Here is a 13884-nt window from a genome sequence, read left to right as displayed (position 1 = left end):
TATATCTACAACTAATTACACTTTTTTTATAAAAAAATTAACAAAATAGAAACGCATTTCGTTGTGTGGGAGGAGGTGAAAAAATAACAACTAGAATATGTTTTCATTTTGTTGTATAATTTTTTCACCTCCTCTTACACAAGTGAAGTATTTTTTAGTTGTATGCTTATATAACAAACACATATTTATGTTAAAAGGATGTTTTGGGAATATTATTTTCTAAAGCATGTGGGATGTGAATAGAAAAGTGAGAGAGAGAATAACAACTCCCATCTCTATTGGTCGGCTGAACGTCCAGTAGCCCAATAGTTGTTTTGTTAGTGTGGGTAGTGAAACCAAGAGGGTGTCAAGCTCACTTCGCAATTCTCATACGAAGACCGTTAGTTCAAGAGGGTTATCGGGAAGGAAGGTTTCTTGTTACACACCACAAAACTCTCATAACACTTCTTTTACATTTTGAAAGGTTAATTCAGAATTTAAATTTCCAATTAACCTTTAGAGTGTGTTTGGATGAGATAAATTCTGAAAATTTCAAATAATTTAATTTAAATTTTTTTATTTTTAAAATTCTGTGTTTGGATATCATGGTTGTGCTGTTGAACCAGCTTGAAGAACTTTATCAACTGGTTCTTCTCCTTCAATGAAAGCTTCTTGTTTCTAAAAATCGCTCCTCAAGAATCCAGCACATTCGTCAAACCCGCATTCGCTTCATAGACGAAGCTCTCGTCAATTCCTTTGAACTCCAAATATTGCGTCGCGCCCGATTTCATCAACAGATCGATCGTCTTGTTCGTGCAGAACATTGCCCTTGGACCTCCCAAATCGATGTTGAATTTTCACTAAGAAACGCGAATTCATCGTAGGTTGTGGTTTTCGCATCGGTGCAAAGGGGTTGGTGGACAAGGTCGACGACAATAATGTCGTCAGAGTCAGAGGATGCGGCAGAGGGGAGGGAGTGCGGGGAAGTGAGATCATGGAAGGAGAGAGAAGCGAAGTGGCTGCCGTAGAAGGAGTTGGGATCGAGGTGGAGGATGGTTTTGCCGATGGCGGAGGCGACGATTGCGATGACAGATTCCGAAGGGCGGTGCCGACGATGATGAGATTGAAGTTGACGGGGTCAATGGGAGGGTAGGAGAAGACGACCATGATGAGATACGTTGAGTTTGAGAGAAAAAAAAATAGAATTTCCAAATTCACTCTTTTGAACATAAAATTTGAAATTCTATTCTTTCAACCAATTAAAATCTCTTTTAAAATTCTAAAATTTTGAATTTCTTTAACTAAAATATCCAAACAGTTATTTTTAATAAAAAAGAATTTAATTCCCGATAAAAAATACATTACCTAATTAAATTATCCTATCCAAACACACTTTTACGGAATGTAAGGGAGGTGGCAAGGAATTTGGATAATTTAAAATTTTTCTCCCTATATAAATATGTAAGATTATTTGTTTCTTCATGCCTCCACTCTATTCATTGTCTCGTCCATTTTTATTTGAATATTTTCTTCTCATAAACTAGTGAACTTCGTTCTCCTAACACGTGTATCATATATTCTCTTGTGATTATTATCAACTAAACTTAACAAATTATAACTAAATGTCAGAAATCAATTTGAAATGTATATTTTATCTTCAAAATTTAAATATATTCCTAAATATTCATTTGATATATCTATCCTTTTGTGATTTTAATATAAATTTGACCATTTAGCAATTTGTAATTGAATATTAGAAACTTATTTCATATATAACAAGAAATTAAATTATATGAATGTAACTTTTATTAAATATTACATCATTGAGTAACTTTCACTAATTGAATAATATTTTCTTTTTTTGAAACCTGTTGAATTGAACGTTCTTTTCATATAAATGTACAAAATTTTATATTAATCCAAATTATTTGTTATTTCATTGATATAAATTGAAATTAATGTAATATTAACTTTTTAAAATATACTAAAATATGAATAATTTGACTACCTATTTATTGATCAATTTTGATAAAAATTGACACATATAATATAATATATAGATATAATTTAACATTGAATCGATAAAAATTATATTTTATATAAAATTGAATGAGATAATAATTGTTTAAGTTATATCCGTATAATTTGAACCTTCCTCTTTCTATATATAATTTATTTCTTATATTCACGAATTCAATATTTTTCTAACATGCATACGATATATCCTTGTATGTTTATCAATTGGACGATTTAATTTAATTTGACATCTCTTTTTATCTGTCATTTTTTATATATTTAGTTCTATCTTAAATTTCAACATTTTAAAAAAAATTAATAATTAAAAATAAAAATATATCACGATATAAATTATTTGTTATAAATCTAAAATATAATTTATATGTTTAAAAATATTTATTTATTATAGATTTTAATTATTATGTCAGGCTATAATACAACTATGTTTAGTGGTTCTTATTTGATAGGAATAAAATACTAGTATGCTTAGTAGTTGTAATTTGACAAGAATGATTTTACCTTGAGAGTTTTTTTATTTATAAAATGACACTTTAATTTGCAACACAAAGAAACACTTTTACTGTCACTATTCTCTTTTTTTCTCGTTGGAAAGTACTATTCTTTTCCTAAAAAATTATAATATAGCAAGTCTCTCTTCTTCAACTGATGAATATTTGATAGTAGAATCGAAGTCTGTCTTCATGTGAACACATATAAAGTATTCTCACAATTAAAGAAAGATCTTAATGACACAAAAATTAATATTCAGGGAATACATTTTTATAGTCTTTATTGTATTAATAAATTTTAGATGCAAGACATGTCTCTTAAATTCTGTCGTATGTGGTATGAATATTGTTTTAACCTTTCAAAACATCCTTATCTAATCAAAGCCACGAGGAAGTACGCTGCGTACAACAACTGCAAAAAAAAAAAAAGACATTGATATGTCATTATGTCCCACTTTGTATGAACAAAGACAATGAATTTAGTGCAAACAATTTTAAAATAAATTATAAAGATAAATTACAATAAATCACATCTCGAAATGTTTTAGGCTTCAAATAATGTTGAATTTTCCACTAGAACATGAAATAAGAATGATATATGATTAGATGCATTAGTTTAGTCACAGAAATTCGTGTTCACAAAAAATAACTTTAATTTAGCTAATTTATCCCTATGTTTTTAACTTCAATTTAAAATTCAAAGTTAATAGAAATCAAACAACCTTGTTTCTCAAAATAGAGAAAAAGTAATCGATCGAACAACTATTTTTTTAAATAATAATCTGTATTTTTTTAATAGCCTTTAAAAGGTTTACCTTCCAGATCAACATATAGAAGGATCTAGTGGAAGCTTTGCTGCTTAAATCTATAGATTTGGCTTGGTACCAGAGAATTGAATCAAGAACAACATGGCCCAGACCCTAAAACATCAGCATCGAATAAATTTCATACATTAATTGCTAGAAAGGTTAAATAAACAAGTTTATATTCACTTGAAGAATGTATCCTTTAAAGATCAATTTTTACCTTTGCCATTACTAACAAGATTATAAAGTTGCAATAATTTTTGCAATTAATAGAGACAACTCGTAGGGAAATGTTTTCTCATTTAATCTAATTAAGTCACTTTCAAATTACTCAAGTTACAACCAGACACAACCAATATACTATAAGACATTTGTTACATATGCAAATACTTGCTAGTTAATTAAAATCACACCCCATTGTTCAAAATAAATAATTTCTTAAGTGAAAGAATGACACAACACCTATAATTGCAACCTATACATGTAATAAGCATAATAATTACCATGATAATTTTAATAGAGGTATTAGGAAGATGATGCTCCTGTCAAGAGGGCAACTCCAAAACCCATTTCAAAAAGGAAAACACAAATCCAAAATACCTGACAAAGATTTGTTAAGAACAACCAAGGGATATATAAAAGGGTACAACCAACTTTTCCAAGATGTTGGATATTTGAAAAACATACCCGTTTTTGACCTAAACGTATTGAAAAAGTATCAATGCCATATATTTTATCTCTTTCAACGTCAGATATATCCTATATAAATTGAATAAAAGGTTTTACATTAGGTACAAATATTGAACTGAAAGCTTGATGATGGAAAGAAACTTGTTTTGAGAAACAAGAAGCCTTTACCTTTACCAATGCCATACCCACAGAGAAAAAGTTAATGATTACAACAGCAAAAATAAGTGATCTTGGAAAGACAATTGATCTCTTCAACAAAAAAGTCTGGACATTGTTACCCGAAGGATCAATAAAAAAATATTAGGCTTCCTTTCATATTTCCTACTTTAATTAATAACACATGGAAGGTTATAAGAGAGCATAGAACTCCAAAAACTATATGGCAAAAATATAATACTAATATAGAATACGGTCTTAGGTGATATCTCGTGACTTACATATATAACTATTTGCAACTTATATATTGATAATTAGTTAGTTACAGGCTTTGCTTTTCTATGGTTGATTCAGGTTTAACATAAGAAGTTAGGTCTCGATAAATTCATAACATTACAAGCATTTTACCTACACACTAAGCATATATATGTAGGTACAAATATTTTGAATTTGGAGTTTACTTAGATCAAACAAATTAAATTTAGTGTTTTACCTACACCAGATGTCTATAAGTAAAAATCTTCTTGGTTTTACACGTTGCCAATCATGTCTACCAAAATATTGCAAAAATTTTACATACATTAAAAATCTGTAAATTTTTTTTTTAGATTTTACCTACACTAAATCAAGTTTGTAGGTAAAAGTGTTTCTAGACATAAGTATTTTTTTTTGTAGTGATATAATAATATAAATGCAATAGTTGAACTTGACTTCAAAGTTTAAACCTGGATTCCATTAATGAATTGTTTTTTCGCTCTACTCTATGGCACAACGTTATGACGAAGTTTGACAGTTGATGTAAAAAAAAAGAAGAAAAAAAAGAACAAGTAAACAATGTTTTAATATATTTTTAGAGTAAAAACGAAAGAAGTTTTATATATTAAGACTAAAACCAAAACTTTATCGTTTTAGAAAGAGTAAAATTATATTTGTTTAAAAAATGCTCAAATGCGTAACATCCTAAAATCTAGATATAATTATTTGTTGTTATAAAATAAGAATTATTAAGTTATATAATTAATTATTAAGTTAATAAAAAGATTAATTAAGTTGTTATGAAGTTTAAAATGAAAAATTGTTAGAATAAAAATTTATTGAAAAAAGGAAAACTTGGCTAAGACAAGCAAGAATTCAAGATTCAGATTCTTTGATTTGAAAAAATCGAAAAGGTCGTAGGCGTAACCCCACAAATTTAATTAAATTCAAATGTAAATATCATCTTCAATCATGTACAACATATTTATTCTCCTCAAAAAAATGTACAACATATTTATAGGAATACGGAGTTTTTCAAACATAAAATAGATGAAGGAAGAAGATAGATCACGCAAAATAGGAGATTAAAACCTAATAAAGTTTACTTTTAGTGTTGCTGGATAATTAGTATAAAAAGAAGCGTGCTGAATCCTTTAAAGAAAGAGAGAGTGCTGAATAGCACAAAATTCTCCAAATTTGATAATGTTAGCAAGAGGATATTAGAATTCTTGAAGAAACTCTTGGCGTGATTGTAGGAAACGCTTAGACCTTTACAGAAGGTCTTCGAGAAGTGTCTGTATATAAAAAAGAATCCTGTGTCGTTACAGCAGTGGCAAGTTAGTCCAGGAGATTGTCTGTTAAATATGTGATATTTAATAATGTTGTTTTATTTGGTGGTGGTTCTAGTGGGTTAAGATTTGTATCGTATTCAATGTGATCCAACCTTGATGGTAAAGGATACGATTCAATCTCATATTTACCAGTGTTATGTACTTCACTGTTTGTCCTTTTGGTGGATTATAGTGAAGTAATTTGGTATGTTGCAGACTATGATTTTGATTTATTGGAGATATAACTTTGGTTGTTATACTTGTAATTTGCACAACTTGTGCTTTATGAAATGACATGTCTCATTGCTGTTAAAAAAAAAAGAAGAGAAGGTCTTCGAGAAATAAGTAAAACACTAATCTTTTAAAATTATTTCATGGTATGTTTCTTGAAAGATATATATAATTTAAAAGAATCTTGATAAGAAAATTTTGGGTTAATATACGAAATGGGATTTCAATTCATATATATTAATATAAAGACCATTAATTTTTGCCGTATTCCTTTTTTTTTTCTTTTTCGGTCCTGTTGGCTGAGATCGGCATAAAGGATATATAGGGATCAGATGGAGGGATTTATCAATCTCTATTTCTTTCACTTGAACACAGAAGTGAACTTCCTCTATTCTTTCTTCCTTCACATATGAACTAGAAGCATCCCTCAAATCAGATTGACTTCCATGCACTTACAAATATTTGATGATATAGAAGTCAGTCTTCACGAGAATATATATAATTAAAGTCTTCACACAATTAAAAAAAGAGTTTAATGGTTCGCAAATTACTATCCAGGGTACACACATCTCTACAGTTTTTATTGTTTTAATAAATTTAGATGCATACCATATTCTTTTTATTCTGCCAAATGTGCTATGAACATTGCTTTAACCTTCCTCAACATCCTTATCTAATTAAAGCCATGAGAAAGTATGCTGCGTACAACAACTGCAAAAAGAAACAAGACATCAATACATGATTATATTTCACTTTGTATGCACAAAGACAACAAATTTAGTGGAAACAAATTGAAAATAAATATACAAATAAACTACCAAAATAATTCATATCCTGATATGTTCTGTGTTTCAAAATGTGTTGAATTTATCACTAAATGATGGAATTAGATCAATATATGATTAAATGCATCGTCATAGTCATAAAAATTCATGTTCACAAAAAATAACTTTAATTTATCTAATTTATCCCTATATTTTGTATTTCAATCTAAAATTGGAAGTCAATAAAAATCAAACAACCCTATTTCTCAAAACAGGGAAAAAGTGATCGGATAACTATTTCTTTTACAAAATGATTTTTATATTGAGCTCCTTAAATGGTAAATAGTCTTGAAGAGAATTACCTTCCAGATCAACATATAAAACGATCTAGTGGAAACTTTGTTGCTCAAGTATATAGATTTGGCTTGGTACAAGAGAATTGAAGCAAGAATAGCATGTCCCAGACCCTAAAATGTTGGCATCGAATAAATTTCAAACACTGGTGGAAAGCTTAAACAAGTTTATATTCATTTATATCAATATGTAAAATAATAGACCAAGTTCTCTAAAAGAAAAAGTGTTCTAGCTCCTTAAATAATTTTTCCTTAATTTAAAGATCAATTTTCACCTTTGATATTACTAACAAGTTTATAAAGTTGCACTAATATAGAGACAACTTTCTCCTAGAAAATATTTCTTCATTTAGGTGTAGATATATAATATATTTGCCATATCACAAGCTGGTGATATTAAATAAAATGGAGTCTGCTGCACTCTAGTAAACTTGATCTATATTTACGTAGAGGTAATTATGTGTATTTTCTATTAATTTTCCAGCTTGTAACTTGGGACCTTAGTTGAGAACATTTTCTTTTGGATTTTTCTTCTGTTTTCTTGTTAGTAATACAATCTTACTTGTTAATTAGATGGTAATTTTTCCAATTAGACTAACTAGACTAAAGATTCTTTTAGAAATGGGAGGAAAAATAGAATAAAATAATAAAAACTATATTAATAGTGATGTGGATTAGATGTATCAAAAGATAAAATAGTAATTTATATTATATTATTAGTAATAGACCATAATCCAAATTTAATTAAAAAAATAAAAAATATTAATAACATATTCTCAAACACATACTTTATTAGAGGTTTAAAATCACACATTTTAGTAAGTCTCACTCTTCATTTAATTATCATCTCTTTTAATTTTATAATTTTTAATAAATTATAATCAATGAAAAAATGTGTTAGATATTATGTTACTAGCACTCCCTAAAAAATAGTTCATGATATATAAGATAGTAAGAAAATCAATCCTAAGAGATAATTTAATTAAGTCACTCTAGGTTAATTACTTAAGTTACTACCGATATATTATAACAATTTCTTATTAATTAAAAAGTCACACTCTGTCGTTCAAAACAATAACTTCTTGAGTAGAAGAATAATACAACACACCTATAATTGCAACCTAAATTTGTAATAAGTATATTACCGTGACAATTTTAATCCAAAGGTAAGAAGATGTTGCTCCTGCCAAGAGGGCAACTCCAAAAGCCATTTCAAAAAGGATAATGCAAATCCAAAATACCTGTCAAAGATTAGTTAAGAAAAAGTAAGGGATATGTAAGAGGGCACAACCGATTATGTTGAGATGTTGGATTTGAAAAACATACCCATTTTTGACCCAAACGTATCGCGAAAGTATCGATGCCGTATGCTTTATCTCCTTTAACGTCAGATATATCCTATATAAATCCAAATTAAGGTTTTACATTAGGTACACTTATTGAACCAAAAAGCTTAATGTAGGAAAGAAACATATGTTTCGAGTAACTAAAGGCCTTTACCTTGGACAATGCCATACCCAGAGAGTAGAAGATCATGAATACAACATAGAAAATCAATGATCTTGGAAAGACAATTGGCCTCTTCAGCACAAAAGTCTGGACATTTGTTACACATGAATTAGTAATAAAAAAAATATTGGGCTTCCTTTAATTTTTCTTATTTTACTTAATAGCACGTGGAAGATTATAAGGGAATATAGAACTCCTAGGACTATATGGCAAAAATATGTTAATAATATAGAAGACGGTCTTAGGTGATAGCGCTTGACTTACATATAGGCTTTCAATTATTCAAGGGAAAAAGCCTTAGTTGGTATAGTTAACTTTCAATATAAATGTACATATCAGACTAGAGTAATTAAAGTAGAGCTCATTTGTCTCTCTTCATATTTGGCTTTTTTTCAACTTTCTCATTCACATCTCATGATTAATTCTAATTGGTGAATTCAAATAATTGATAACGAAACCAACCCTAAAATCTTGGGAAAAAGATTTGTTATTATTATTACGTGCATATAAGCTAATGCATGCTCGTGTAGATCGAACTGGTCTATAAAAGCATAATTGGCTATAAAACAGAACCTGCATGTGAAGGAAAAATGTTATTGGCAATATAAATGCCCAAACAGAAATTGTGCATATTGTCGCAAGCAGCGGGTGTCTCTTCCATCTTAACAGGGGCACCTGAAAAGTTTCAAAACATTGCTATCATTGCAAAACAAAATTTTTCAAGACGAGTCTTTATTAGTGTGTTTGTTTCAAAATGTTAATGTATTTTCATCTCTATTAGTTTAGTATATATTTGAATAATGAGTTTTGATGAGTGAATGTATTTGCTTAGGCAAAATTTATGTAAGGAATTTGAAATTTCACAACTTATTGGAGAAAAAAAGAAGAAAAAAGAAATAGTTTACTTCATAAGCTAATTTTACCTTACGGATAAACTTATTTTATTTTTTCTCATGCAGGTGTATAAGTTTATCCAAACATGTTCATACTTATGTTTTCAACATTTCGAGGGAAAAAAGAAGTTTGTATGCAATTGAAAAGAACTCACATTGATTGAATAAACATTCCATACTGACGAGGTCAATACAACATTCCAAATCAACGGCCAAGAACCTATAACCAAGCTAAGCCAAAAGCTCTGTAAAAGTAATTAAATAGAATAATAAGCCTCCAAGTCTATGAATGAAACTCATGTTAACAAATATCATTGTAGAAATGATTGAATCTATATATTGCACCATAATTAAAAGTGATGCAGCAATGAAGACAGCAGTTGTAAATGATAATTGTCCAGATGCCAACGGAAGATATGGTTTGTTTATCTGCAATAAAACATGTGTAACATAGATTAGTAACAAGGCAAAGCATATGATACTTTTCCACTTAAAGTTTGTAAGCTATAAAGGTACGTTGTATGTTTTTTCCACCATATCAAAGGCTAGGCTAGCTTGACAGCCAAATTATAGAAAGGAAAGTGGTAGTCAAAATCATATAAACTTAAAAACTGCTTAAATCGTTACGTGTGAACAAATGCTCTCGTATACACCTAGTCTTTATAAAACATCCGATTGTCGATAAACTAACAAACAATTATGTCAATAGCATATATATTTTTTAACGGAATAGTACACAAGCCTAAATAAAAGACCTAAAAAAGTAATCTATTATTGATCCAGATATTATTTATTTCTAATTATAATTAAGTTCCATACCTTGTCTATTTCATAGTCGAACACTTGATTCACAACGTTAGCAAAAACTGCGACAAACAAATGAGGTACTAAAGCCTGAAACATTTTAAAAACTCAAAATATTAATGAAGTTAAAATGGCTTTTTAAAGAGGAATAACATATATTTAGAGTGTTACCTGTAACACACCAATAAGAAATGATGAAGATATATCTGATGGTTTCTCCACCGCAAGTAGAGACGAAGAAATTGCACATAATATCTGTCCAAATTAAGACAAATAAAGATGAACCAGTTAAAACATTAAAGATATTATTATTATCCAAAAGTTTTTAATACAAATGATCTGAATTAAATATTTACCATAACATTTGATGATAATTTATGAGAGTAATATTATTAAAGCTTGAACTTACTATGGCAATCATTGAGTATGGATAGCAAAAATGGTAGAAAACATCTAAGATTTTTTTTGCAGAGTCCACAACGTTTTCGGGATTGGAAGCACAAGGTTCAGAATCAAAAGTTGGTTCAGGGATTGCTTTCACAACGTATTTTTTATCGCAATCTTGATATGTTGCCCCTCCTTCGATGCGCTTGTAATGATGGTTCAAACTTGACTGTTGTGACCTCAAAATATTACATTCTATTTGAGTTTTCTTTTTGTATTTCGAAGCTTTTGACGCACAAGAACCTACACCACCAAATGTTGGATGTAGTATTAGTGGCCATGCACACAAAAAGAAGATTCTTATTAAAAAAATATTGCAACAAAAGATCATGATGAAATGATGAATAGAGAAAAAAAATAATCAATTTGGAAACTAAATAAGAAAATTCACTACCAAAATCTACTGAGGATTACTAGCAACACACTACTCACAAACACACTCCTACTATTATTGGTTGAAATATATGAGAAATTATAAAATCATAAAAGAGTCCTTAAAAAAAATGTAAAACTCTCAATTTTTTATAATCTTCAAGAAATTTGAAAATAATAAAAAAGAGTGTCAAAAGAGTGTATTACTAACCATTCTTAATTTTATTTTATTAGAGAAAATATTAAAAAATCATTAATTTGAAAAATTAGTTTTCAAAATCAAAGTCAAGTTGAATAGTCATTTATACATAGGAAAATATATTATTAATGTATGACGTTCCATATATATATTATAATCGGGGTTACAAGGATGACAAAAAAAATGTTAAAAACAGATGACTTGCTACTAATATTTATCATTGGAAAAACAATGAAAAATCTATACAAATGACCTATGAAATCAAAAATAGGTTCTAGAATCATTTATGTGTACAATGTACATCTTAAGATGAATACTTATAATTAATTAGGCAAATTATTTATAACTTTTAAAATATTGATTTCACCTGGAAAAAAAATTATTAAGAGAAAGATTTGTTTATTTATGCATTTATCTTTGACGTAAACTAAATTTCATTATTATTATTAAACTTAAATATGTTTTTAGTCTTTTTGATAAACAATTAATTTTTGTTTTTGATCCCTATTAATTTTTTTCTTGTTGATCTCTAATACAACAAAATTTTTGTTTCTAAACCTTACCATTAAGATTTCTCCTATACTTAAAACAAAATATTTTTCAGTGATGACTTATTCATAAAAAATTGAAAGATGATTTCTGGCATTCAAAAGTCATCACACTACATTTTGGAATTTAAAATATAATTTCTGCGGTTTTAAATTTTTTATAATCAATGAATGCAAAAAATGTTTTTATTTTATTAGGGATTAAAACAATTTTTTTAGATATGAACCAAAAATAGGATTCGATCATTTATTAAAGGCCAAAAATATATTGAAGTCTCTTTATTATTATAAAAAAAGAAAGTTGATAATTTTTTTTTTATCTTTTTAGCTCAATAAGGATAGGCTCCTATTTTTATATATCTGCAGGTGTAATAGAATATCAAAATTACATAATTCTTTTGTAAAAATATTTGTGATTTGTTTTTTTATATTATTATTATTATTATTATTTTATTAAAGCCAATTCATTATAATAATTTAAATTTGATTTAACATCTTTATTTTTGTACCAATCTAATTTGAGTTTAACATTGCCATTTTAGAGAGAAGTTCTAAAACATGAAACCATCACGACTTAGTTCCCCAAAATATCAATGATTAAAAAGATGTCAATCTAATTAATTCTTCCTCTAATAAATATTTTGTTATCATCAATGATTTGCTTTATTATTAAATTTGATTTTAATTAGAGCTTATAATTTGTGGAATATTTATTTAAAAGAGTTTTTTTTTTAATGCAATGGCCTGCCAAACATCATAATAGAATCCAATCATCCGAACTACATTGGCACCATGGGATCTACCATTCATCTGCCAGCAAACCAAATTTTATTAAAAGAGCAAAGATAAAAAATAAAAAACAGAGTCATGAGACCGTCACGATACGTGTCTTAAGAATATTTTAAGAGTCAAGATGTTACATCTAACCAACCATTTTCTAATGATTTCAATTTTATTTTACCTTTAAATAAATATAAAATCTTGATTTTAATTGAAAAAGAAAAATTTCTATATAGCTAGAATTTTATTTTTTTTATTTTAAGTACAAAAGCAAAAAAATAAACACGCACACAATTTTTTCTTTACTCAAATGCAAACGCGCGTACATGTATTCATAGTGTAAGCAATAATACCCACACATACAAAAACGCATTGAAATAAGAAAAGTACTTACACCAATAAATAAAACAAGAAGCGATGTAAAATAGAAATATTCTATAATGATAAGCAGTCTTTTATGGACACAATATCACTGTGCACTAACATAAGAGATGAACTGACACCTTAATTTTATTTTCAAAGTATTAAAATATATGCGTACGTTAAAGGTGGAGTTGCAACGTTGGAACATGTTCATGCAGTGTTCATTTTAGGGAATAATTTTATATTGAAAAATTGTTCAAATACCGAAAGCTAGCTATACACCAAAAAAGGATGATAAAGGAAAAAAATGAAGTAGCGGGTGATGCGGAAGCTTGTGAATGAACAAGCATTAGGATAAGATATATAATTAATAAGCACCGAATCCATGGAAACTGACTAACAACACAAAGCTCTTTGAGACTATATATAATAATTTATATTCTGCATTCCATCGCACATGAAGTTCATGTTATCAAATATTAATTGACTACTAAATGATAATAAAGGTTAATTATTAAAGGAATAGGCGGATATGTAAGACATACTTGCATAGTAAATATTATTTGTGGAATGTTTTCTCCGCCAGAGATTCCCACCTACAATTACCAATGGTTCCTCGCATTATTAGTCAGCAAATAATTTTTGCAATGGAAAATTGACCAAATGCCCAAAGCTAGCTATACACCAAAAACGGATATGAAATCAAAAAAGAAAGTAATGGGTGATGCAAAGCAGATATATAGGTACCAGTTGTGATTGAGCAGGCACTAGTAGAAGATATAACAGACCCCGAATCCATGGAAACTGAACCAAACTAAGCACACTTTCTTTATAGAGAGGATGAGAGGAAGGACAAGTCAATCCTCGTGTCTTAGAAGTCTG

At 28.4% G+C, this 13884-nt stretch overlaps 2 protein-coding genes across 2 annotated transcripts; both read right to left on the bottom strand.

Moving 5' to 3' along the window:
- Positions 1–2543: 2543 nt before the first annotated feature.
- On the bottom strand, positions 2544–6597 carry LOC114403917 (glycinol 4-dimethylallyltransferase-like). The gene is given in 7 exon segments (XM_028367147.1): positions 2544–2916; positions 3320–3424; positions 3814–3826; positions 3828–3910; positions 3998–4069; positions 4169–4264; positions 6583–6597. Coding segments are annotated over 7 exon segments (414 nt in total). The 5' UTR covers positions 6586–6597; the 3' UTR covers positions 2544–2874.
- LOC114403916 (glycinol 4-dimethylallyltransferase-like) lies at positions 6329–13884 on the bottom strand. The gene is made up of 13 exons (XM_028367146.1): positions 13750–13884; positions 13548–13598; positions 10706–10983; positions 10468–10551; positions 10312–10386; positions 9838–9921; positions 9648–9737; positions 9173–9274; positions 8591–8686; positions 8417–8488; positions 8236–8331; positions 7100–7204; positions 6329–6684 (listed from the first exon to the last, which is right to left on the bottom strand). The coding sequence occupies exons 1-13, from the start codon at positions 13799–13801 to the stop codon at positions 6643–6645; spliced, it is 1227 nt and encodes a 408-aa protein (XP_028222947.1). The 5' UTR covers positions 13802–13884; the 3' UTR covers positions 6329–6642.

This window comes from Glycine soja, chromosome 20 (assembly GCF_004193775.1).
Source record: "Glycine soja cultivar W05 chromosome 20, ASM419377v2, whole genome shotgun sequence".
Lineage (NCBI taxonomy): Eukaryota > Viridiplantae > Streptophyta > Magnoliopsida > Fabales > Fabaceae > Glycine > Glycine soja.
The sequence above is the reverse complement of the archived record's forward strand: the minus strand, read 5'-3'. Positions and strand labels throughout refer to the sequence as shown.

Coding starts and splice junctions, on each gene's coding strand:
- LOC114403916 (XM_028367146.1), bottom strand. CDS start 13,801: ATGGATTCGGGGTCTGTTATATCTTCTACTAGTGCCTGCTCAATCACA. Junction 13,599..13,749: donor TGCCTGCTCAATCACAACTG/GTACCTATATAT, acceptor TGGTAATTGTAG/GTGGGAATCTCTGGCGGAGA. Junction 10,387..10,467: donor TTCTTATTGGTGTGTTACAG/GTAACACTCTAA, acceptor AAAATGTTTCAG/GCTTTAGTACCTCATTTGTT.